Source organism: Heterocephalus glaber, unplaced genomic scaffold, assembly GCF_053883595.1.
Source record: "Heterocephalus glaber isolate CG9 unplaced genomic scaffold, H.glaber_assembly_v1.0 deba00001442, whole genome shotgun sequence".
Taxonomy (NCBI): domain Eukaryota; kingdom Metazoa; phylum Chordata; class Mammalia; order Rodentia; family Bathyergidae; genus Heterocephalus; species Heterocephalus glaber.
The window spans coordinates 56,788,319-56,815,157 of record NW_028258296.1 but is presented as its reverse complement, the minus strand read 5'-3'; the positions used below and the strand labels follow the sequence as shown (position 1 = coordinate 56,815,157).

The 26,839-nt window shown below is 40.2% G+C and overlaps 1 protein-coding gene and 1 non-coding gene across 7 annotated transcripts in view; one reads left to right on the top strand and one right to left on the bottom strand.

Annotated features, from left to right (window-relative positions):
* Positions 1–26,839, bottom strand: part of Rprd2 (regulation of nuclear pre-mRNA domain containing 2) — a 96,875-nt gene that overhangs the window by 17,002 nt on the left and 53,034 nt on the right. For 3 of the 6 annotated variants that reach the window (XM_004853972.4, XM_087213378.1, XM_087213379.1), the window contains exons 3-7: positions 14,033–14,133; positions 13,125–13,202; positions 11,685–11,737; positions 10,789–10,915; positions 8,180–8,355 (exon numbers count right to left, since the gene is read on the bottom strand). In XM_004853972.4, the coding sequence (XP_004854029.2) occupies positions 8,180–8,355; positions 10,789–10,915; positions 11,685–11,737; positions 13,125–13,202; positions 14,033–14,133 (535 nt within the window). The remainder of the gene's footprint in view (positions 1–8,179; positions 8,356–10,788; positions 10,916–11,684; positions 11,738–13,124; positions 13,203–14,032; positions 14,134–26,839) is intronic. The other 3 variants (XM_004853973.4, XM_013075511.3, XM_087213380.1) reach the window with 1 other exon arrangement.
* Positions 3,041–3,146, top strand: LOC147827784 (small nucleolar RNA SNORA8). Its single transcript, XR_015452116.1, has one exon. It is a non-coding gene; the product is annotated as a small nucleolar RNA SNORA8 (small nucleolar RNA).

The window sequence follows — 26,839 nt, the reverse complement described above, 5'->3', positions numbered from 1 at the left end:
AGTCTGAGGCCAACCTGAGCCACATAGTGAGTTCAAGGCCAGCCTGAAATGCATAGTAAGACCCTGTCTCAAAAAATAAACAAAAAGACTTCCGGTGTCATGGTGCCCAAGCGAGTGTCTCAAGTCGGGTGCTGAGAGCCCCTGGTGGGGCTGGACTGCGTTCTGTCTCTTCTGCTGGCTGCAGGCTGCATGGGAAGGACTCCGGGGACCGGAAGCAGGGACCTTTGAGGATGTGGCTGTGAACTTCACCAGGGAGGGGTGGGCTTTGCTAGATCCATCCCAAAAGAAGCTCTACAGAGATGTGATGTGGGAAACCTTTAGGAACCTGGCTGTCACAGGAAGAAACTCAGGTGATCAGCAAACTGAAGATGAGAAGAAAACTTGCAGGAAAAGTCTAAGATTTTCCTCCATTCTTACAAAGAAAATTTAAGCACCAAGAACACTGATCTCCACCAAAGCCGTAAACCTCATAGTAATCATTTCTCCCATGGTGAGGGGCACATGCTGGCATCGGTACTTCACACATCACAGACATTAAGTTCAAATATGCTGCTCATGACTAATGATTTTATGCGTCTTAGAGACACTGAACACAACAATGTCAATAAGTCTACCATATACTAGCACATAAAGCATTCCTATGTAAATAAAATAGAATCAAAATTATTGCATGGATATTATGAGGTCATAGGGCAATGACACTAGAAATGCCAGAAATGTATAGAAACTATGAGAACTTGAGAATATAATCTTCTATTAATAAATCTCAGAAGAAATTAAAGAAAACATGAGTTTCTAGAGTCCAGTTATAATACCATTTGTAGGAAAATGGAAGTACCTTGAGATCATAATATTAAGTGAAGTAAATAAGACACACAAGCTTAAATAATACCTGGTTTCTCATAAATGAGAACCACAATACATAACTGAAGTGCAGAATAAAAGATAGGCAGTACGAAAAATCAGAATGAATGCTTGGCATGTGGGTAGTGAACTGAGAGACAGGAGGAAGGAAGGGAGGGAAATGAGATCAGAAAAGAGTGACAGATTGTGAAGTTCTGTGTATATGCATCAAGTCCCTATCAAGAATGTGCTCATCACGTACTACAAACATACTGTAACTATATACAAAGAGGTCCAGTGGATTCGGGGGGGGGGGAGGGTTAAAACCATATTACAAATTATGTACATGTGCTAACTCCTCACCATACATGTAATCATCTATAAACTTGTACTACCAAGAAACAATTTAACAATTAAAAACATCGGACTTGGGCCGGGGATTTAGCTCAGTGGTTCCGCTGCCTGCTTTGCAAGGCAAGGTCCTGAGTTCGATCCCCGGTACCCGCCCCCCTCAAAAAATTGGACTCTCAAGCTTAAATATCACATGGTCTGTCGTACATGAGCAACTAAAAATAAAAATAATTTGAAGAGAAACATACAAAATACATAGTAGAAAACAAAGAGAAAGTTCTTTTTCCAGAGTTTGGTCAAGAGATAAATGGAGGGAGAAAGATGGAGAAATGGATGAAAAAAGATGAAGATGTGTTATGCATATGTACCAACTTTCCACGATGAATGTGATTATTATGTACTGTGAACATTTACTAATACAAAAAAATACTAAAAAAGAAAAAATAAATAAACAAAATCCCAACAAAACAAATGAAGAAAAAAAGGCACTAGAAATATACCCATAAGAGGTAAAGCCAACATAAGAATTACTGAGCAAAAACAAAACAACTATGATTAATATTCATGAATATTTTAAAGAATCTCTTCCCTTTCCTGAGTAATGCAATGCAAAACCCATTTGGTTAGGGCTGAGAAGAAAGTCTGTGGGCAGGAGGCATTGAAAGGGATACTGTAGCCTAAGAAGGACATACAGAAAGCCCACAGAAGTGGCTGGAGAGGGGCAGAAATGCTGGGTGACTGGCTACCCACAAGGGGACTGATCAAATACCTGTACCAAGCCTTATATTAATTTTTGCTCCAAAAGACTCAACAGGGCTCATTTTCAAGAGGTCTTGTGTTTTCATGTACAAATTACATTTATCCACGTACAACAAACTATACTTACTCATTTATTCCTGTAAAGAAATCTGTATCTAATCAAATAGTCATGTCATCCTCTGGAACACTGTCATAATTCAATAGGTCCATTGTGTATGGTAATGGGTGGATGACATGCGCCTGACTGGCTGACAATCTTAACTGGGCTTACTTTTGGGGCAGGGCTTATATTATGAACATTCTGAAAAATCAGGCTAGGGCTTATTTTCTGGGAGAATAGGGTAACACCTTGAAGAGGAGTAATGTTTTGCTTGTACTGTAAAAGCAATTAGAAATTTAAAAAGGGAAAGGCTAGGGATGACTAACTCAGCAGTACAGCACTTGCCCAGCATGCACAAAGCCCTGGGTTCAATACCAGGCACAGAAGAGAAGAGAAGAGAAGGGAAGGGGAGGGGAGGGGAGGGGAGGGGAGGGGAGGGGAAGGGGGAGGGGAGGTTAAGGGGAGGGGAGGGGAGGGAAGGGGAGGGGAAGGGGAGGGGAGAAGAGAAGCACAAACTAGAAACCAACGTTGTGACTCTGTCACACACATTCCCCCCCCCACAGATGTTACAGGCCTCATGAGTTTGGAGAGTGACTGGATTTACAGGGCACCATGGCCGACTTGTCATTAGGAGGTGGGGTCTGGTGGAGAAGACAGGTCACTGTGTCTCCTGCCTGACTCTGCTAATGCTCTGCTTCCTGGCTGCCATGGTGTGAGCAGCTACCCTCCACCTCACCCCTCTGCCATGCTGGGATCACAGGCATGAGCTACCAGGCCTGGCTCCTTCCTTTAATAGCTTTTTTTTGGAGACAGGGTCTTACTATGTATGTAGTTCAAGCTGGCCTGGAACTCACTCTGTAGCCTAGGCTGGCCTCAAACTCATGGCAATCTTCCTGCTTCAGCCTCCCCAGTGCTGAGATTACAGGTATGTGCCACCACGCCCAGCAATAGCTTTCTTAAAAAAGCTTTATTTTAAAGAACAGTCTTGATGCTGGGGTATTGAAAGGACAGCATGATAGAAATTCAGGATCTGACATCTTTATTTTTTTGGCTTTATGCAAGTTATACCTGATTTATTTCTACTGATAAAGTATTTTTATAGTTTCTTAAACTGGTACAATTTGACAGTCTTCAATAGTAAATAATCGTTTTCTTCAGGAATTGAGAACACAGCAGATCCAGCTATGTGAAATGATTCTAAAGTGAACTAATGGAAGAAATTAGAACCTAAAGATCCTAGAATGAAAAAAAAATTTTTTTAGAGTAGGAAATTTTACTGAGGGAGAGACAGCTCCTGAAAGAAACAGAAGGGGATCCAGAAAGTGGGTTGCCCTTTTGTTGTTGTTTTTTTTGAGACAGGGTCTTGCTATGTAATCCAGCCTGGCCTCGAACTTGCAGTGAGTGATCCTCCTGCCTCAGCCTCCCGAGTGCTGGAATTACACAGAAGGAAAATTTGAAGTTGACATGATTATGTCCACAATTCAAGTGGAGATGAAAGTCCAATTAAAAGGACTGTGGCAGGCAGACAGGATGAATGGATTAAGCAGGGTGGTAGAGTTCCTTTGGTGAGATCTCTAAGGAACCAAAAGCAACAGAGCTGGGGCGTGGTGGCACACGCCTGTAATCCCAGCACTGGGGAGGCTGAGGCAGGAGGATCAGTGTGAGTTCAAGGCCAGCGTGGGCTACATAGTGAGTTCAGGGCCAGCCTGAACTACAAAGGGAGACCCTGCCTCAAAAAACAAAAAGCAGGGCCAGGAATTTAGCTCAGTGGTTCTGCCGCCTGTCTGGCAAGCACAAGGACCCAAGTTGATCCCCAGTACCAAAAAAAACCCAACAACAACAACAAAAAGAAAACAAACAAAAAAACCTAAACAAAGAAAAGCAACAGCAGCTTGGAAGCAGATCTGAGCAAGGATTTCAGCCTGCCCATGCCAGGGTGATTAAGAACACTGTTCCAGCACTCGGGTCTGTTCAAGGGAACCCCTAAGGAGACTGCACCCAAGCCTCCACATCAGTGATCACGGGTGCCTTCACTGATTGCAGGGAGTCGTGAGGACCAAAACCAAAACACTGAATGCTTCTAAATAGAAAATAATGCAATTTAATTTCCACACAACTATTGTTTCAAATGTACTGTATAAGACATGCAAAGAGACTGGATGTGTGTATGCCTGTATACGTGTGTGTGTGTGTGTGTGTGTGTGTGTGTATCACCATATATAAAAAATACACCAAAGAAAATTAAGAGAAAGAACGAGAAAGAGAGAGAGGGAGAGACAGACAGAGAGAGAGCGAGCCAGTGAACAAGAGAGACAAAACCCGAGAACACAGATGCATGTAGCAAAAACGGTAAGATGGAGCCTAGAGCCAGGCATGGTAATGCACACCCGTAGTCCCAGTACTTGGGAGGCTGATGATGTAGGAGGATCACTATGAGTTCAAGACCAGCATGAACTACACAGAGACCCTATCCTCAAAAACAAAAACAAAGCAACAATTACAAAAAAGATGGAGGGGCAAGGATTTAGCTCAGTGGCACCTCACGTGCCTCAAAAGCACAAGGTCCTGAGTTCAATCCCTGGTACTGCAAAAAAAAAAAAAAAAAAAAGAAGCAGGAAAGAAGTAACAAAGAACGGGACAAGCCGGGGGTGGTAGTGCACACCTGTAATCCCAGCACTCAGCAGGCTGAAGCAGGAGGATCATAATTTAGCCAGATGCTGGGCATCTGGGCAACTTATCGAGATGCTATCTCAAAATAAAAAATAATAAAGGGCTATGGATGGGAGCTTAGTGCAAAGGCCCTGGCTTAAAATTCCCTGTACCACAAACAAAACAAAACAAAACACAACACAACACAAATAGGATCACAAATCTCAACACGCTTAAACCCAAGCACATCACCAAATGCTCGAATTAAAAGGCAAATATTGCTGGGTGCTATGGTGTACATATATAATCCCAGTTGCTCAGAAGGCTAAGGCAGGAGGATGAAAATGCCAGTTGGGGCAACTTAATGAGATCCTGTCTTTTTTTTTTTTTTTTTTTTGGTATCAGGGATCAAACTCAGGTCCTTGCACCTGCGAGGCAGACAGCAGAACCACTGAGCTACATCCCCAGCCCCGAGATCCTGTCTTTTAAAAAAAAGATGAAGGACTAACAATGTAGGTCAGAGATAAAGTGCCTCTGTATCAGAACCCCAGGACTAGAGGGAAAAAAAGCCAAAGACTGTCAGACTGGATTAAAATAGAAGCGAGATCGAACTACATGCTGTTTAAAAAGACGAGTGTGGTGGCACACACCCATGATCTCAGCACTGGGGAGGCTGAGGCATGAGGGCTGCTGTGAGTTCAAAGCCAGGGTGAAGCCTGTGTCAAAAGACACACTTAGGGCTGGGGATTTAGCTCAGTGGCACCTCGCCTGCCTTGAAAGCGCAAGGTCCTGAGTTTGATCCCTGGTACCAAAAGAAAGAAAGAGAAGAAAAAGAAAAACAACAAAAAAGGACACACTTAAACACCAAAACTTGTGAGATGTAACTTAAGAGGAAAATTTATTGTATTAAATGTATACATTTTATTAAAAGCTGAAAAATCAATGATCTTAGATATAAGGACATAGAAAATTTATCTCTTATAAACCCTTTTTTTTTCGGAACTGGGGATCAAACTCAGGTCCTTGTGCTTGTGAAGCAGGAGGCGGAACCACTGAGCTAAATCCCCGGTCCTCTTATAAACCCTTTCTGAGAAATTACTTGTGAATGCTTCAGCAAAATGGGAGAAAAGCAAGACGAGACAAAATCTGGAAAACAGAGGACTCAACTCAGGATAGCAGCAAAGCGTAGTCACAGGACATGATACAGAGCACTTCATGGAAGGAGGAAGAGGACTGATACGTGCAGGGTGGTCTCTGTCAAGAATGGGGACTGAGAGTATCTGATCTCGCTGAATCGATAGATTGACAAGGCTGAGCTTGAATTTATAATCTTCCTGTCTCAGACTCCCACAGTGCTGGGATTATAGATGTGCACCACCATGCTTGGCAATATTGGGTCTTTTAAAGTTAATTTTCAAGTTTTAGAGAAAGGAAATAAATAATTGTGATTACAGAATGCAACATAAATATTATCAATCTTCGGGGATTTAGCTCAGTGGTTCTGCTGCCTGCCCCACAATCGGAAGGACCTGAGTTTGATCCCCGGTACCAAAAAAACCCCCCAACCAAACAAAGAAAAAAGCCCAAAACAACTCACTCTCAAAGAACAAAAAAACCCCAAAACAAAGATATTATCAATCTTGACACTGTAGAAGTAAAATACAGTCAGCACAGTGGTGTGCACCTTTAATCCCAGCTACTCAGGAAGCTGAGGCAAGAGGATCCCTTGAGCCAGGAATTCCAAGCTGTCTGGGCAACATGGTGAAAGTCCATCTCAAAAGAAAAAAACCCCAAAAAACAAAACATGAGAAAGGGGAGGGGAGGAGAGGGAAGGGAAGGAAAGGAAAAAGAAAACTGACGTCAACAAGTGGAAGAAGTTCAATGGTAGAGTGCATGCTTAGCACTGCAAGACTCTGGGTGCAATCCCCAGCAACACACACACACACACACGCACGCACGCACTCACGCACGCACACGCACACACCCACACACACACACACACACACTATAGTTGACTGAAGCTGGGAAACTGAAGAGATAAAAACTAATGAGAAGAGAGAGCTGTCAATGTCCCAAATTCTACAAAGTCGGATGCCTAGAGCTAATGGTCACATAATTGGCAAGTACAGTACTTCAGTTTAGAAGGGTACTCGAGAGATTTACGTTGTATAATGATCAGGAAGAGGGGGTAAGGCAGGAAAGTATAAACTAGCTATATCATAAAAAGAAGTTAACAGATATTTCTAAAATACTGTATGTATTTAAAATTTTAAAAAAATACTGTATAATTTAAGAAAGAACAATATGGGGGACTAGGAATTTAGTTCAGTGGCGATGTTGGCTGCTTTGTAAGCGCAAGGTCCTGAGTTCGATAAATCCTCAGACTTCCACCACCTGCCTCAAAAGCACAAGGTCCCAAGTTCGAGCCCCAGTACCAGAAAAAGAACAATATGGGTAAATTATTTTTTTAAAAAGCTAAATGAAGGGCCCAGGGATTTAGCTCAGTGGTTTCGCCGCCTGCTGTGCAAGCGCAAGGGCCTGAGTTCAATCCCCGGTACAAAAAAAAAAAAAAAAAGCTAAATGGGTTAAAAGAGACTGTATCTAGGAAACAGGACTGGTGGAACTTATGGTTTCATATATTTTTATGACCATTCTGTGATTAACACTTAAAAATTGTGTACTGTAAACACGTAATAATAAAAAAAATTTTTTTAACTTTAAAAAATATGTGCAAAACATTTTTTTCACAGGCCATTAGACAAGTGACCATTTAATACCTCCTTTCCCTTTCAATGGGGGAAGAGAAAAAGGGTTCTTCTTCTTCTTTAAAATTTTATTGGTACATTTTAGGTATACAATATAATGACATTCATCATTGGATATTTATACCGTTACATATATCTAGAAAGGGTTATTAATTCAGTCATTTCACATGAAATTTAGTAACAAGATGTTCTCATCCAGTTTTCTACTTTAAAAAGTAAAGTATGGGGCTGGGGATTTACTTCAGTGGTGCCACGCCTGCCTGGCAAATGCAAAGTCCTGAGTTTGATTACCGTACCAAAAGAGAAAATAAAATAAAATAAAATTTTAAAAGTATGTATACTTCTGCCCAATTTTATATCTTCTCTTTCTTCTTCTTCTTCTTTCCCCAGGATTCAGGTCTTAATCTAGTCTTTACCACTTCTTACTACCTGTATTAACTTGTACAAGATTACTAACTCTCTTCAAAAGCATAAAAAAATGTCTTTTTGGGGACATGGTCTCTCTAGGTAGTTTAGGCTGGCCTTGAACTTGTGGCAATTTTCCTGCCTCAGCCACCTGAGTGCTGAGATTACAGGTGTACACCACTGTGCTGTAAAGTATTTTATTAGTGATATGTAGATAATGCTATTTATCCTCCCAAAGTTAGATACTACATGTAAAGTCAGATACATGGTAAACATTCACTATAAGACAGCTGTAATTATTACTTACATTGGCCACCACTTTTACTTCTTTATACTGTGCTTCATAGAAAATTCCAGCATTCTCCAGTGCTTCTGTTAGTGAGGGTCCATTTTTCACCTGCTTATCTAATCCATTTACAAATTCTTCCAGCTTAGAGCTTGCCTCTTCAAATTCTTTGGAAAACTTCTTCCCTCCTGTTTTATCTAAGACAGGAGAATAACAGAGAAAATGTTTATTTCAAGATAAAAAAGAACAAGTTAAAATTTTACTTTTGAGGAAAATCCCTTTCTGTGATCCTGTTCTTGCTGCCTTAGTGTGCAATATTTTTAGCTTCAAATTTTTACCTTACAGCTTCTCCAAATCAAAAAATAATAAAGTTTAGTAAAATTCTTCAAAAAACAGATTCCTAAAAACAAAAACAAATTTCTTTGAATCTGCTACCGTGAAGTAAGAGTGAATATACTTACAATTAAGATAAAAGAAAGTTGAAACTGGGTGTGGTGGTGCATGTCCACATTTCCAGCACTCTGGGAGGCTGAGACAGGAGGATTACAAGTTTGAGCCCAGTTTCAGCAATTTAACAACTGTCTCAAACTTTTTTAAAAAAGTAAAAAAGGGGGCCAGAGATTTAGCTCAGTGGTTCCCCTGCCTGCCTCAAAAGTGCAAGGTCCTGAGTTTGATCCCTGGTAACCAGAAAAAAAAAAAAACAAAAAAGGGTAGGGACGTAGCTCATGGTGAAGGACCTGGGTTCAATCCCTAGTAACACACACACACACAGGTTCAACTAAACAAAGTTTGTTAGGGGTGGCCTACCATGCATGAGACCCTGGCTTTAATATCCAGTACCAAGGGGAAAAAATGTTTTTTGTTTATTTGTTTTTGTTTTTTTGGTACCGGGGATTGAACTCGGGTCCTTGCGCTTGCGCAGCAGGCGGTGAAACCACTGAGCTAAATCCCCGGCCAAAAAAATGTTTTTTGATTAACTACTTCTTTTCTTTACAAAGTTGATGCCACACTGCTGCTTAGGAGTAACAGGATGAGGCTCAATTCTGTTCACTTATACCACACTTTCTGCTTTACAGAAGGTGACAGGATACATCTTTTAAAAGACAAAACTAAGGTTCAGGAAAGTAAAATGATCTCTATGTATATCACACTAAATGCTGTTTTCTACCTGAAACAGATCTCATTCATCCACTCACCCACTCACTCACTCACTCATTCATTCATTCATTTATTCATTGAGACAGGGTCTTGCTTTGTAGTTTGGGTTGGCCCTAAACTCACTATGCAGCCCAGGCTGGCCTCAAACTCATGGTGATCCTCCTGCCTCTGCCTTGGAGTGCTGGGATTATAGGCATGGCCACCACACCCAGCACCTCATTTATTTTTTGGAAAAAAAAAAAAATTTTTTTTTGGTACCAGGATCAAACTCTGGTCCTTACCCTTTTGAGGCAGGTGGCGGAACCACTGAGCTAAATCCCTAGCCCTTTTTTTTTGAGACAAGGTCTCATTAAGTATCCCAGGCTGGCATTGAAGTTCCTGAGATCCTCCTGGGAGTGCTGGATGAAACAGATCTTTAGTAATTTGTTACATATTTCTTTCTTAGTGACTGCTAAAACAAGACTTTTGGATATGGTAGTAAATTCTGGCTTTGCTTCTTATCAACTGTATAACTTGAGTCAGCTATTTATCTCCTTATGAAGCCTTAGATTTCTCCTGTATAAGAATGAGATTTTAGTCAGGTGTGGTGGCACATTCCTGTAATCCCAGCACTCAGGGGGCTGAAGCAGGGAAACAGCTGTGAGTTCTAGGCCAACCTGGGCTACATAGTGAGCTCAAGGCCAGCCTGGACTATACACAGTGAGATCCTGTCTCAAAAACCAAACAACTCTCCCCTCCACCCCTCCTCAAAAGGTGACATTTTAGTATGCTTATGGGTTGTTGTGAGGATTAGATAACATTTGTTCAATTTAAAGTATGGTGTAGGAAAAACATTGATGCCAAAATGAACCAAACGCCTATTATGTGCTAAGGATTGCTCTAAGTTCTGAGATACACCAGTGAACGAATAAGAATAATTTCTCACTTTTTTTTTTTTTTGGTACTGGGGATTGAACTCGGGTCCTCGAGGCTGTGCAGCAGGCGGCGAAACCACTGAGCTAAATCCCCGGCCCAATTTCTCACTTCTTAAAACACACATCCTAGTAAATTATTAGTATGATTAAATATGATTTACAATGTAAGGAAAAGAGAATAACTAGATTTTACAGCACATTATAGTGACTTTATTCAAGAGCACACCTAAATCAACTGACCAGAGATATGAAATCCAGGTTTATTTGTTTTTTTGTTTTTGGTACCAGGGATCGAACTCGGGACCTTGAGCTTGCGCAGAAGGTGCCAGAACCACTGAGCTAAATCCCCGGACCTGAAATCCAGGTTTATATATGACCTAATATACCCAGAAAGTGAAGAGAAAGCTAAGAATTTACTTGTAGAATTTGTATGAATGAAGTCACTATCTGGGGCACAAGAGGTACCTTAGTTCTCTTTATGGGGTAAACTAATCTAATTACCTGAAAGTGATACTCTAAAGAAAAACCTGATTTTGTTCAAAGGATGTTAAGTATTACCTTTTAAGCACTTCAGAGTTTCTGTGCTGCACACATCCACCCTCATAGTTGACAACTGTTTCTCCTTCAATTCTATCTGATCTTCTGAGCGCTTGTAGAGCAACAGTTCTTCAATGAGGGCCTGAGACTGAACACAGACCAGAGTCATATTTCATTTATGAAATTATTCAATCTTTCTCTACCTCTCCATATTAATGAAAAAAGGACTAAAGCCTAATAAAACATGGGAAGGGAAAAAACCCTTCACTTTTCCTCAATCAGGAATATCAATGGTCAGTTCTCTTGTCAAAACTATGTATTTTTTTTTTTTGGTACCGGGGATTGAACTCTGGACCTTGTGCTTGAGAGGCAGGCGGCGGAACCACTGAGCTAAATCGCCAGCCCAAAAACTATATTTTTAGTTATATATTTCCTTAATTATTCAAGGTTAATTTATGAAAACATGTTAAGACAGAAACAAAGGCTCACTTATATAGTCTTTAAATTTTAATTAGATAAACATATATTCTGTTACTCTAAGAAAATTCTAAGTTAGCAGAACTTCAAAGAAAGATGAGCCTTTTTTTTTTTTTTTTGGTGCCAGGGATCGAACTTGGGTCCTTGTGCTTGTGAGAGAGGCAGCAGAACCACTGAGCTAAAACTCCGGCCAAGATGAGCCTTCTTGTTGGTCAAGTTTAACACAAAACTCGGCTGGTAACAGATTCTGAATGCTATTTCTCCTAACACAGAAACAGATAAAACTCTAAGTAACCTAACTCAATCTGGACTCCTTTAGAACATTTCAAGTATGCTTGGAACATAACTGATGTATAACAGTAAAAATAAATCTTACACAGGAAACTAACTCAAAAGGAGTAAATAATGCTTTGCTATATTTAACAAATTCTGTAACTTACTCGAAATTCAGCAACAATTTTAGACTTGAGAGCAGCTTTTGGATTCGTAGATGCTGTTGGAATTAAACAAAAGGTCATTAAGAATACAAACACAAGGGCCGGGAATTTAGCTCAGTGGTTTTGCCGCCTTCTGTGCATGCGCAAGGACCTGAGTTCGTTCCCTGGTACCAAAACAACAACAAAAAAACAAACTATAGTCCTAAGAATACAAACACAAAGAGTTGGCTAAACTCAGGAAAAACTTTAGCTGTATAGTTAAGGGTGTACTCTTTGAACATATGACATGCACATATAAATCATAATATAGTTCCTAGAATAAAGAATGTACTGTGAAATTTAATCACTCCCAAGTATGGTCAATATAAAAATACACTATTTAGATAGGCCTAACCCACTTACCTCCAACAGACCCTTGAAGTCATAAAGTTCTAAACTTACTGGTCTGGAGATACTGAGATAACATGAAGTACTTTCTTTTTCTAGTATGACTGAATTTAAGAGGGTCTCAACACCTCAAAGTAAGAGAGTGCTCAGGAACAGGGCATCCAATTAATCCTGAACACTGGCTGAAGAAAATTATTTACAAATATCAACTCTATTCCCATGTATTTAGCCTTCCATTTCTTTTGTGCTGCCTCAATTCATAGCAAAAACAGGCAAGAAAAGTTCTAAGTAAATTACCACTGTGGATGAACTTTGGCTGAAATGATGACTCTTGTTCCTAAGCATGCAACTTATGACCAAAAGGATGTCAGCAGACTCCCTTAACCGTGACGAGTAACACATGCTTGATGGAGCAAAACCATCCCAAGTGTCTTGGTTCACCTCCCAGTTCTGTCTTTTACTTTGTTCCCTGCACACCTTCAAGCTCTCTCAATATTTCTGTTTGCCCACAGCAGCCTATCACATGCAGTGTTCCACTCCCTTGGTCTCATGCTGGTAAATGTGATAAACACATCAGGAGCTCCAGTTAAAAGAATGAGCTTCTTGCCAAGGTTTGAGGCCCATGTCTAACTTGGTAGAGTGGATCCCCAAATCTCAAAGGTTTCATGGCTCTCACAGAATTGCTTCTTAAGGCCTAGTCTCCTCTTCGGATCTGTTGTTTAATGCCAGCTGCCTCTAACTTCATACATCTTTGAACCTGAGAATTAGCCTGGATACTACCAGGTTTGTTTGTTTTTTTCTTCTTTCAATCCCCAACTACTCTTGAATCTTCACTCAATTTAACCCTTTTTTCTACATTTCCTTTGTTTAATAGTGCCTTTTTAAGAAACAACTTCATGATGATTTGTTTAGCATAAGTCACTGGGAGCTTCCCAGGCCTGGAAAACACAGGCTTGCCCATGGTTTATTGCCAGGTATGATGTCAAACGGTCTAAATTTTCTTCTGCTCCAAAAAGAGGAGGTAATTTTATATTAGTTGAGATTTTTGTTCCTTACTTTGTGATTTCTTCCACTGCTTATTCGGTTGTTTGTTCAGGTTTTCTTTCAGCTGCTTCTGAGTTTTGAAAGTGGTACCTGGAAAACATTTCAGTTTTTGCAATCTGGCATTATGGGAAGCTGTTGTCTGTCCACTTCAGTGCCAAAGTTGTAGCATGAAAAAAAGGCAATCCGAGACTGTGTTGTTTCTTTCTTTCCTTTTCTTTCATTTTTATATATAAAAAAATAGAAACACCTTCTAGATCTAAGAAGCTGTCAAAGATAATTTCTATAATCAATGAAATAACCAATTCTGAAAATAGGGAAAGAAGCTTAAAAATGCCAGTTAACAAATTCAAATGAAGAATTTAACAGCTTCTTAGATGATGTTATTTTAAAAGCAAATTTCTAATCAAATGATGGTCATTGTAGCCGATTATCACCAAACTCTATATGATGACTTAATAATTACATGCATCAAATACAAAGAATTAAATTACTTATAAATAAAACAGGTATACAACTCACTGCAAATCCGAATCAAGAGTCTAATGCCTATCAATATACTTAGCACCAAAGAGCTAAGCGGAACTAAAACTGTAAAAATTCTTCAAGAGTAAGAGGACATTATTTATTAAACACAATCAATGAACAATTTGAAAGAAAGCAAATGCAGGAAAATAATCATATAATACACTTGACTTTTTTGGTCAATAAAAACAAAACTTAACACCCTGCTTCCAAAACCAATTCCATTTAAATTTTTACTTCAAACATTTAATTTTAAAAATATTTAATTTAAAACAGACAGATCCAAAACTTTATTTTTTATTATTACACAAAAGGACTAGATCTGTCTCTCTTTCTCTCTATAAATATTTAATAAAGACTGGTTTAAAATTTTCTTTTAGGAGAGAAAAGACACTTACTCAAAGCTTCTCTCAATGCCATGATCATTTCTTCTGGGTATACATTTCTATCTTCCCAGATTTTAAAGATTCGTTCTATAGACTTAGACACAGACGGGTCCCTGAAGAGAAAAGAAAAAGACAGATTATAAAACTACTGACTTATATCCTAAACTAGAACTTTGAAAAAAAAAGTTATCAACAGGGCTGGGGATTTAGCTCAGTTGTACCGCCACCTGCCTCAAAATCGCAAGGTGCTGAGTTCGATCTCTGGTACCAAAAAAAAAAAAGTTATCAACAAAATTACTATTTCCTAAATTTCTTCTGATTTTTAAAATTTATACTTTTTTGAGGTACTGGGGATGGAACCCAAGGCCTTCACAGTGAGCTACATTACATCCCTACTCCTTTTATTTTGAGACAGAGTCTTGCTAAGTTGCTGAGTTGTCCAGGATAGGCTTGAACTCGTGAGCCTCCTGACTGATTCTGCCAGTTACAGGATTACAGATGTGCACCACCATGCCCAGCTTTGATGTTTATTTCCAAACATGTTTCCCTCAAAAAAACAAAAACATGGTTTGTTTGTTTTTTTTACAATGTCTAAGGCTAAAGAAATCTTAAACACTTCACTCTTTTTTTTTTTTTCTGGTACCAGGGATTGAACTCAAGACCTTGTGCTTGCGAGGCAGGCAGCAGCACCACTGAGCTAAAAACCCGGTCGAAATCTTAAACACTTATTCAACACTTTTATCAATGACAAATATGAGGCTACAGATGACAGATTGAGGTTTTTGTGACAGAAAAGAGGTGGAGAGAGCTAGTCAATGAATGCACAGACACAACCAGCATTCCAAAGGATCTGGCCTGAAAACACCAAAACCCAAAATTATCACAGGAGTACAGGACAAGAAGACTTAGCAATGCTGTTTTCCCTCCTTTTTAAAAAAGGTTTGGTAAAAAAATAATGACGTCTTCTAAATGACTATCACATAATATAAAAACACATGTCCAGAATGAGGGAGCTGAGGGTATTATTTTATTCCGTTTGGTTCACAGATGGGCTTCTGAGTTTGGTTAGGGTTAGCTCACTTTAAAAGCAAAACTGCTGCCATCGTGGCTTTCCCTACCACAGTCCACCCTGCTTCTTCCAGGGTGCACTTTTATCTTACTTTTTCCTCAGCCCAAGCTCACTCTGCAGAGCCAGTTTTTCCCTCATTCTTCACTCTTACTTTTTCAAATAAATTTTGAAAAAAACAAAAAGCAAAATTGTTGTAGGGTGTGGTGGTGTATGCCAGAGGAGGGAGGGAGGGAGGAAGGGGAAGGGACAGAAAGGAAAGGAAGGAATAATATATTTATAAAGTAAAAGTAGTTGAGAAATAATTACCAGGAAATAAAAATTTAAATTATGTCTTAAGTGAAACTGTTGAAAAAATACAGTAGAGTTGTCAAGAAGAATCACACCACTAAGATCCCAGGAAGCAAAGTAAAGACAAAAAAGCAAAGCCAGGTGAGGTGGCACAGGTCTGTAATCCTAGCACTCAGGAGGCTGAGGCAGGGGCACTGCTATGAGTTTGAAGACAGCCTGGGCTACATAGTGAGTTCAAAGCCAGCCTAAATTATATAAGGAGACCCTGTCTCAAATACCATCCCCCCTACAAAAAAAAAGATAGAAATTACAGGGAAATTTCTAACATCTACTAAATAGCAGAAGAGAACATTTTGACATCCTAACAGATCTGTCAAAAGATTAAATGGCAGGGGATGGTGACGCACACCTGTGATCCCAGCAATCTGAGAGGTAGAAGGATGGCTTGGGCTACAGAGTGAGTTCAAGACCAGTCTGGACTACATGGCAAGGCTGTGTCAAAGAAAAAAAATAAAAATAGAAAAAAAAGGACAAAATGAGAACGTCTCCTAAAGCAAATCCACCAAACCACAGGAAGCTAAAGTATACTGTATAAGATAAAAAAGTCTAACCCAGGGCCCCCCACCCCAATACTGGAGAGTGAACCCAGGGCCTTCACACTGAGCTACATCTCAAGCAGCTTATTTTTCATGTAGAGACGAGGTCTTGCTAAGTCACTAAGTTGTCCAGGCTGGGCTCACACTTTATCTTCCTATCTCAGCCTCCCAGAGTGCTGGGATTACAGGTATGAGTCGCCACGCCCAGCTATGTCAACTTTATGGTGCGTTTCAAACATGAGAGCCAATGAACATCATGTGCTCATAAAACGGATTTTTTTGGCCTAAAAATGGCACATATAGGAAACAAAATTGCATTAAACCTCTAGAAAACCAATTTTTTCTACCAGTTTATTGACCAGAATGGACTCTTTTTCTCCCTCCTTTTTTTTGTACTGGGGATTGAACTCAGGACCTCTCACTTGCCAGGCAGGCACTGTGATGCTGAGCTACACACCTGGCCCCTCTCCTATTTTTTATGCTGAGACTCTTCCTCTCATTTATATATATATATGTGTGTGTATAGGTATATATAAAAAACAATTTATAGCACTACTATCTTCTAGTCTTTTTATTCTATGACTGTTGACATATCTGAAACCAATTATACACACACACAATTGTATATTATTCTTCTAGCTTAACAAAACAAGTATTTTCCAATGTTCCAGTAAATTCTTTGTAAATTCTGTTTGTTTTTTTCTTTTTTTTTTTTTTTTGGTACCAGGGATTGAACTCAGGTCCTTGTGTTTTCAAGGCAGGTGGCAAAACCACTGAGCTAAATCCCTGGCCCATCTGTTCGTTTTTTTGAGACAAGGTCTTTCCTGTGCCACCATGCCTGGCTTCTTTGTGAACATTTTAATAACTATACAGTAGTGGTCCATTAATATTTATCAATTTATAGTCAACATTCCCAAGCTTGTGTCTTTATTTAAACATACACACAAACATACTGGGGATTGGATCCAGGAGCCCATTACCACTGAGCTGGATCCTGGGCCCTTTTTATTTTACATCGAGACAGGGTCTTGCTAACCTGCCTCAAGCCTATGAGCCTCCTGCCTCGGCCCTTGAGTATCTGGAATCACAGTGCTACCTTGGTTCACAAACTTAATTCTTTCCACGTTCCTGGTCTCAGAATTCTTTCTACAAGTCTGGCAGTTTGGTTGCAACCAGAATCGTGGAATGAATTAAGTTTGTGAACTAAGGTGGCACTGTACAGGCGTTTGCTACTGTGTCCATCTTCCAAGCGCAATTTTATTCATAAAGTTTTCAAATATTCCTGTTAAAGCTATTATTTGATATGTTTTTTGGGTATGTCATCTTTCTTTTGTTCAGTACTGGGGATTGAACCCAGGGCCTTCACAATGAGCTACATCTCCCGGTTTTTAAAAAAGTTGTTTGTACTTTAGAGACAGCAATCTAAATAAATTGAACTGTCCAGGCTGTCCTAAATTTTTTTTTTTTTTGTACCAGGGATCAAATTTAGGTCCTTGCGCTTGTGGGGCAGGCGCTGGAACCACTGAGCTAAATCCTTGGCCTGCCCTAAATTTTTTTTTTTGGTAGCAGCGATCGAACTTGGGTCCTTGCGCTTTTAAAACAGGCGGTCTAACCACTGAGCTAAATCCCCAGCTCTCCTGCCCTAAATTTTTAATCCTCCTGCTTCAATCTCTCGGGGTGCTGGGATTACAGGTGTGCACTATCATTCCTGGCTAGCTCTTTTTATTTCTTTGCGATAGTATCTTGCTAAATTGCTCAAGATGAACTTGAACTACAATCTTCCTGCTTCAGTCTCCCAAAGTGCTGGGATTACAGGTATGCACCACTGAACTTGGCTATTTTTTTGAGACAGCATCTCGCTATGCAGCCCAAACTGGCCTTGAACTTGTGGTGATCCTCTTGCCTCAGCCTCCTGAGTGCTGGGATTACAGATGTGTACCACCATGCTCCAGAGTTACTTACATTTTTAAAGGCATTTAACCACTCTGTCTGGATTTTCAAATTCATAACTGTATTATCCTTTTCTTACGTCTACAATACCTGTAATAATGTCCAGCTTTTACATTTCTAATACCGTTTATATTTGTCATTTTTCTTTTGTCTGTATCAATCTGAAATTTTAAAAAATTTCATTATTTTCTCAAAGAACCAATGTTTCCTTTGTTGAATTCTTTTACTGTATATATGTTTGACTTTATGACCAGTTTTTTCTCCTTATTAAGAGTCAAACATACCATAAAATTCACTTTTTTTTTGAGATAGGGTCTCACTGTGTAACCTAGACTCGCCTCAAGCTCACTCAAGGTTCTCCTGCCTCTGCTTTTCTGCTGCTGGGATTACAGCATGTACCACCACACCCAGCTAGACCATTTCTAAGTTTACAGTTCAGGGCCATTAAATACCTTCAAAGTATTGTGGAGATACCACCAGTATCCTATCTCCATAACTCCGCTCATTGTGCACAACAGAAACTTTATATTCACTATATAATAATTCCTCCTTCCCTTCTTCTACCCCAGCCACTGACAATCACCATCCTACTTTCTGTCTCTAAGAGCTAGAGGTGCCTCATCACACATTTCTTTTTTATTTTATTAATTTCTGGTTTTATTTTGTTTTACAGACAGGTCTTGCTCTGTACTGCAGTTTGGCCTTGAATCCACAGGTATGTGCCACAATGACCAGTATAGTCTCTGCTCTCTGTCTTTCTTTTTTTCTTTCTTCGTTTTTTTTTTGTTTTTTTTTTTGGTACTGGGGATCAAACTTGGGACCTTGTTCTTGCAAGGCAGGTGGCGGAACCACTGAGCTAAATCCCCAGGCCTTTTCTTCGTTTTTTTGAGACACGGTCTCACTATGTAGCCCATGCTGGGCTCAAACTCACAGTGATCCTCCTGCCTCAGCCTCCCAAGTGCTGGGATTACAAGCATGCACCACCATGCCCAGCCTAAATAATTAAAAAAAATTTATTAGTGTATGTTTGTGATACATCATTAATTTTTGGAGTACTTCTATGTTCCATTATAAGTGCTTTACATATATATTAGCCTATGTAATGCTCACAACATCCTAAGAGACAAGCTGTATTACTATTCTTCAATTACCAGTAAAAAACCCTTAAGAACAAATAAGTTAAATAAGTACTCTTTTTCTTTTTTTTTTTTTTTGGTACCAGGGATTGAACTCGGGTCCTTGTGCTTGCAAGGCAGGCAGCAAAACCACTGAGCTAAATCCCCAGCCCAAAATAAGTACTCTTAACAAGTGGTAGATACAGAACTTAAACCCATGCAACTCAGTCTAAAGCTGGCACTCTTAGTAAGCTTCCAGAGGAGGAAGAGAGATTCCAGGAAGAAAAGGTCTCGTTAGCAGGCCGTAAAGAACTGGCCAAAGAGACCAGAAAGAAGACTGATTTTAACTCAGAGGCTCACTCGGGGCTGAGGTCAAGGATCTCAAGTTTGAGGCAAGCCTGGGCTATATGGTGAGGTCAGAAATGCCCTGCACTACACAGTAAAACCTTGTCCAAAAAAAGGCCGGGGATATGGCTCAGTGGCACTGTGTCTGCCTGGGAAGCACAAGGTCCTGAGTTCCAGTCCTGGTATCACCCCCACCCAGAAGGCAGACCAGGGGCCACACCTGTAACCTCAGCATTCTAGGAGTCTGAGGCAGGAAGACCACAAGTACAAGCCTAGCCTGGGCAACTCAGTGACTTAACAAGACCTTTTTCAAAAAAAGAAAAAGATGGGGGGCGGGGGGAGAACCTGTGGGTGTGGCTAAATCCAAAAGCCCTGGTTTCAACAGAAACTGTAAAACTAGTCAGGGGCCTGTTATATTATAATATAAATATATCGAAAGAGCAATAATAATGTGAAATTAAAAAGCAGAGAGAAAATGAGGAAGAAACAATAACAGCAGAACCAGCCTCAGGTAGGTAACTAGGAAATGAAGACAGAATTCAAGATTACTAAGAAGCAGTTATAAAATAAAGAAACTAGCCAAGTGGGTGGTACAGGCCTGTAATACCAGCACTTGGAGAGGCTGAGGAAGGTGGATCCTTTTGAGTTCAAGGCCACCCTGGGCTACATAGCGTTCAAGGCCAGCCTGAATTACATAGCGAGACCCTGTTTCAAAAAAACAAAATACAACATGAAGATAAAAAAACTGAGTTAGAGGGCCAAGGATTTAGCTCAGTGGTTCCGCCGCTTGCCTCACAAGCTCAAGGTTCTAAGTTCGATTTCCAGTTCCAAAAAAACCCCAACAAAAAACAAAAAACAAAAAACAAAGGGGCTGGGGATTTAGCTCAGTGGTTCCAACAGACTGCCTTGCAAGCACAAGGTCCTGAGTTCAATCCCTGGTACCAAAAAACAAAACAAAAACAAAAACAAAAAACAAAACTGAGTTAGATTTAGGAAGCCTATCTGACAGAATAAAAACAACAAAGGACTAACATTCAGAAAAATCTAGGTTCACATCCCAGCTCTTACTAAACTGTCATTTTACTTTTGGCAATTTATAGACTGCTTTGGGCTTCTAGGGCTTTGTACTGAGCTACATTTCCAGTCTCTTGATTTTTTTTTTTTTTGGTACCGGGGGTCAAACTTGGGACCTTGCGCTTGTGAGGCAGGCAGCAGAACCACTGAGCTAAATCCTGCCCCCTCTTTTGATTTTTTAAAAAAATTTTATTTTGAGACAGGGTCTTGCCAAGTCACTAAATTGCCTATGCTAGGCTTGAATTTGTGATCTCCTGCCTTAGCCTCCCAGAGTGCTGAGATTACAGGCATGGACCATCATGCTTAGCATAAGTTTTTCTCATTTTACAAAAAGGAATAATAAAATCTAATTTGTTTATCTACAAAGTTGGTTACTGTGAGTTTCAAATAACATATAGCAGGGCCAGGGGTTCCGCCCCCGGTCCTGAGGTTCAATCTCCGGTAACAAAAAAAAGACATATAGCAACTAATTTCTTCCTTTCAGGGTTTTTTTTTTGGAAACAGGGTCTTGCTATGTAGTTCAGGCTAGCCTTGAACTTGAGGCAATCAGCTCCTGCCTCAGCCTACCAAGTGCTGAGATTATAGGTATGCTCACCTCACCTGGCTAGCATTTTCAGTATATAATATTTTCAAACAAATAGTGGTACTTCATACAAATGTAAAGTATGTCATTGCTTCAGACATTTGAAGTTCAGTATTGTCATATAACCCCAAAATAAAAATTTCCAGAAAGAAGGTGAAGATATGGTTAAAATTCTAAATTCAGGGGCCAGGGATTTAGCTCAGTGGGTCCACTGCCTGCCTTGCAAGCTCAAGGTCTTGAGTTCGATCCCCAGTACCAAAAAAACCAAAACTCTAAATTCAGATGTAGCAATTATTACTACAAGATTAACAGCTAAAACCATGAATCAGTTTCCAAAAGAAGTATGAATAGAGTCTGACAGTGTATTCAGAACATGAGAGAAGACTGCCAACTCCAACTTCCCAAACGGTTTTGAGATTTATTTTTTTATTTATTTCTTTCCTTTTTTTTTTTTTTTTTTTGGAGACAGGGTCTCCCTGTGCAGTGCAGGCTGGCCCTGAATTCACTATGGAGCCCAGGCTGGCCTCCAATTACTTCCTCAGCCTCCCGAGTACTGGGATTATAAGTGTGCACCATCACACCCGGAAAGATTTTCTTCAACAATTAGCCCAGATGTCATGAGAAATTCTTTAGGTGAACTAAGGTCAAAGTATCAAACTCATTATTTCCTCCAAATCTTTCATACCTTTTCATATCAGCTGGGCATGGTAGCATAGGGCTGTAATCCTAGCGCTCGGGGAGGCTGAGGCAGAAGGATCACCAGAAAAAGCCCTGCTGAGCAACCTAGACTTTGTTTTAAAAAGTAAAAAAGGGCTGGGGATGTAGCCCTACATGAAGGCCCTAGGTTAATCCCAGCAGCAAAATAATAAAACAAAACATACAAGCCCCCTCAAATCCACATGATACCTTGTCTCAATAAAGCTCATGTACATGATTCTTTATCCTTAGTCAATAAAATAAAATTATTTTTTACTGAGTGACCACAGTAGTGATTTGGTAACAATCTGTCATTAATAATAATCACAGGCATAATCTTTAGATAAAAATTAGCATAAATTCATTTTTCTGTTCAACTAAATATAAAAATTTCAAAGCACAAATCACTGCTATTATGAAAGTCGGTGATAGTGACAGGACTTCAGAAAGTTCTACTCATACCAAACACACCTTATTCTCACAGGTTACTGCAGAATACTAACAAAGTTTCAGTTGTTAAAAGGATTCTTCTGCTACTTATCAGAACTCATTGCTGAGGAGGGAGTAATTCCCAACTGACAATTATAGACACTTTGTTTCCAAGCCAAAGTTTCAACTGGAGTATTCTGTTGTCACAATGATGTACATTCAGATAAAAACTTGCAATTTTGTCCCCTAGCTAGTATCTAGAGTACAAATGACAAGTATCAGCAAGTTGGTTTCTTTTCTTTTTAAAAATTTTTTGGTTTATTTTCATTTATTGCCCCCCTCTTACATATATGCTTTCTCTGTCACAATAAACTGCTGGGAGCACTACGCTGCAGATCACTATGGCAAGGGCTAATTTGACTCCTCCCTCGGATAAGGCAGGGCCTGGAGGGAGAACAGGCGACAAGAGGGCGGAGCAAGGCCTGGCCAAGAAGAGGACTATCTCTTCCTTCCAGCCCCTTCACCAAAGAAACACCAAGCATGATGTCCTGCAGACCTTAGCTCCAGTTACAGCTCAGCCTCTTTTACCTTCCCCTAACTCTACCACTATAAATAAACATGTGACCATTTGTTGGGGGTCTTTTCCTCCCATCATGAGTTAGAGCCTCACTCCCGCCACCTGTACCTTATTATATCTCTTTGTCTTTCTTAATCTCTCACCTTCCTTTCTCACTCCCTAAACCCTTCAGCCATGGCAATAAATAGTACACCTAGGGCCAGGGATTTAGCTCAGTGCCATTCCATCTGCCTTGCAGGCGGCAAGGTCCTGAGTTCAATCCCCAATACCAAAAAAATGTACTTCTAAAATAAAATTTCCAGGGCCGGGGATTTAGCTCAGTGCTTTCGCCGCCTGCTGCGCAAGCGCAAGGACCCGAGTTTGATCCCCGGTACCAAAAATAAATACATAAAATAAAATAAAATAAAATTTCCAGGTTCCCAGCCTATGGAATTCTAAACTAGTGAGGGAGAGACAAACTGTTTCAGGGTTTTTTGTTTGTTTTGGTGGTACTGGGGACTGAGGTCAGGGCATTCTATCACCAAACTACATTCCTAGCCCATTTAATTGGGGGCGGGGGTACCAGGAATGGAACTCAGGACCTTGAGCTTTTGAGGCAGGCTGTGGAACCACTGAGATAAATCCCCAGCCCCTCAGCCCATTTAATTTTTAAGTTTTGAGTTGAGGTCTTGATAAATTGCCCAGGCAGGCAGTTATGATCCTCCTGCCTAGCCTTCCAAGTAGCTTCCTGACATACACAGAAATATAATAAAAGCAACTGAAACAACTGGATAAATATTTTGGAGAAAAAAATTTCCCAAATAATCTGATAGTCCTTTGCTTCCATCTTTGGTCATCTCTCAACATGTGGCCATAAATCCACCCCATACCAACTTTTTTTTGGTAGTACTAGGGATTACAGAATGCTAAATCACATATCTTAGTATCTTCTCATTCATTTCTCTCTTTTTTTTCTTTGGTGCTGGGGATTGAACTCGGGACTTTGTGCTTGGAAGGCAGGTGGCGGAACCACTGAGCTAAATCCCTGGCCCCTACAATTCATTTCTTTGTAAGAAAAAGCATTATTGTTTTAGCTGAGCATGGTGGCACACAGCTGTAACCCCAGCACTTAGAAGGCTGAGGCAGGGAGATTGCAGCAAGTTCAAGGCCAGCCTGAATTATATAATAGGACCTTGTCTCAAAAAAAAGGAATTTCACTAACATAGTCTTCTATTCTTCTGAGATAGAAGAAAAGTCCCTGCGAAGGTACTTTTTAGTTTTCTTCCATGGCTGCCCCAAATGCCCTTCAGCTAGCCCGGCTACATCATGTGCCCCATGGCCATTCTGCAAGATATATACTTTGGTTGCAGCAGACTTTGGACACAGACTTATCCTAGATAACTCAGCCCTGCAGCCGCTCTGGATGATTCCAGCCCTCTGTACCTGCCCTCAACTAGGTCTGACAGGTGGGGTGTGGTAGCTCACACCCTTAATCCCAGAAGTTGGGAAGCTGAGTCAGGAGGATTGATATGAGCTGGAGCCCAGACTGAGCTACACAGTGAGTCCAAGGCCAACCTGGACTACACAGGGGGACCCTGTCACCAAAAACACCAAATAAATAAATATTAAATAAACAAAGTAGGTCCGAAAGGAGCGCTTCCCCTACCAATGACCAAGCATAAAGTCTGACAAAAGAGGCACGTATATGAGCCTCTTTTTCCTTTACAAGCAACTTCTCCATACCCTTAGTGGGTTTAGTCCAAGTACTGGTTCCCTTTTGCTGCAGTATAAATCCTAGCAAAGCATCTTCTAGACAGAATAGCTTTGCCTAGTCATGATTTCTATCTCAAGTACAGCATGCTGAGGTGGTATGCTAAGAGCAGGTAGCACCAAAGGGCACTGGCACTGAAAGCAGTCTGGCAGCAGAGAATGATGGAAAGTGACAGTGACAGAGAATGGCCAGAGCCTCCAGTGACTAGAAGAGCTCCCAGGGCCTGTTGTAGCTGCTTGTTCTTAATGGCAAACCAGGCTGCTAACAATAAGAGAGCTGACAGCCACAGGCACTCAAAGCCCGGGCTGTTAGCACTGCCAGTTCCTGATTTCCATACAAACTGAGCAAGAACCCTCAGCAGATTGTAGGATCTTAGAAAACAATTCCTCTTTAGAGCAACCTGAGAAGGAGGCAGACAATACTGATGGCCAACAGCAGGCTCAAGAACTGGCTCAAGTCTGTTTCCACTGTCACGTAGTTAAGAATCCACACTTACTGGTGATACTACCCCTGCTTTAAGATAAATTTTGATAACTGGTAGAATTCTAACTTTACTTTTCTTTTAAAAAATTACCTTGGCTCTTTACCTTCCACATGAAACTACAGAGATCTGACTGGGATTGAAGTTTATAGATTACAGGTTGGGAAACATTTTTAATAATGTCAAATTTTTTCCTTCAAAAGTATATCTCTCAGTGCTGGGGATTTAGCTCAGTGGTTTCGTCGCCTGCTGTGCAAGTGCAAGAACCCGAGTTCGATCCCTGGTACCAAAAAAAAAAGAAACTACAGTGATACAGCAGAAACTCTTTTAAAGATCAGGGAGCACATTGCTCTTTTCATTCAGAATTATACTGGATTTATTTGTAAACCAGTAGTGCAGATTAGCAGGTTTTTGTAATGACCCACCCATAACCAGGGAGCACTAAACTGTATTTCCAAGCCTATTTATTTATTTATTTATTTAAATTTTTGGGTACCGGGAATCAAACTCAGGACCTTGCGCTTGCAAGGCAGGCACAGTATCATTGAACTAAATCCCCGGCCTCTCCAAGCCATTTCTTCAATCAATCTCTCTCTCCTCTCTCTCTCTCTCTCTCTCTCTCTCTCTCTCTCTATTTATTGCCTTTTATTTTTTGAGTCAAGGTCTCACTAAGTTGCCCTGGCTGGCCTGTGATCCTCCTGCCTCATCCTGAGAGCTGGGATTACAGGGGTACATGCCCATGCCCCATTAGTTTAGCAGTTAGGTGGCAAAGAATATGGCCTTTGGGGTATGGATGGCCTAGGGTGGGTTTCTAGCTAGTTACCCTGATACTTGTGAGAATGTAAGCAATATATGTAACCTCCTTAAGCAACAGTTCTCTCTTAGAATGAGGACACCAGTTGTGCCTACTACATGAAGTTGTTTTCAGAATTAAATAAAGCACTCTGTATAATTTGGGTATAATGAGTATTGAAATCATATTATTTTATGTACTTCTGATTTGTGCATAAATCTTAATTATTTAGGACATTTAAGTAGTACCATAATTTAATCTTTTTTTTTTTTTTTGGTACCGGGGATTGAACTCAGAACCATGCACTTGTGAGGCAGGAGCCGGAATAACTCAGCTAAATCCCCGGCCCTATAATTTAATCTTTTTAATAGCAAAGTGAACATTTCAAGTTTACTCAAAAGAAGGAACAAGAGTTATTTAGTTCTAAATGTGTTAATACTAACAAAGTCAATATTATTAAGTATATAGCTGGAGGAAATATTTAACTATTATAACTGTTCAGTATAAATGACTATCTTCTAATTGTGTATCTCCTGTACAAAACAACTTAGAAATATTGATACAACACAAAGAAAACACTATCAATACAGGGCAAAAATTAGATCAAATATAACTTTCTCTATATATATTTTTCCCCCCAAACTGGGGGGATGCTTAATAGATATTCAAAAAGAAATGTTCACAGTCAATATTTAGTAAATGCTGTTTTGAAACTAGCACTATTCCCTGAAGAAAGAAAACTGACTCATATAGTAATGTGCACGCTTCTCTTCAGGAGAGGAAAGTTGGTCAGAATGCTGCCCCCAACTGAGACCATGAAACCCTTCCTTCTCTCACCATTTCACAGCAATAAACTGTGAGCAATGTTGGAAACAAATTCTGCAAAATGGAGTAAATCAATACAGAGCTGGGAATAAGTATTCCCATTACTCTTTAATACAGACTTCAAGGGGGGAGCAAGATTTCAGACAAACTCTAGGAGAAGAAATGAAAAGTGTTACACACACACACACCAGGCACAGTGGCATGTGACTGTACTCCCAACATCCTGGGAAGCTACAGCAGGAGGGTCA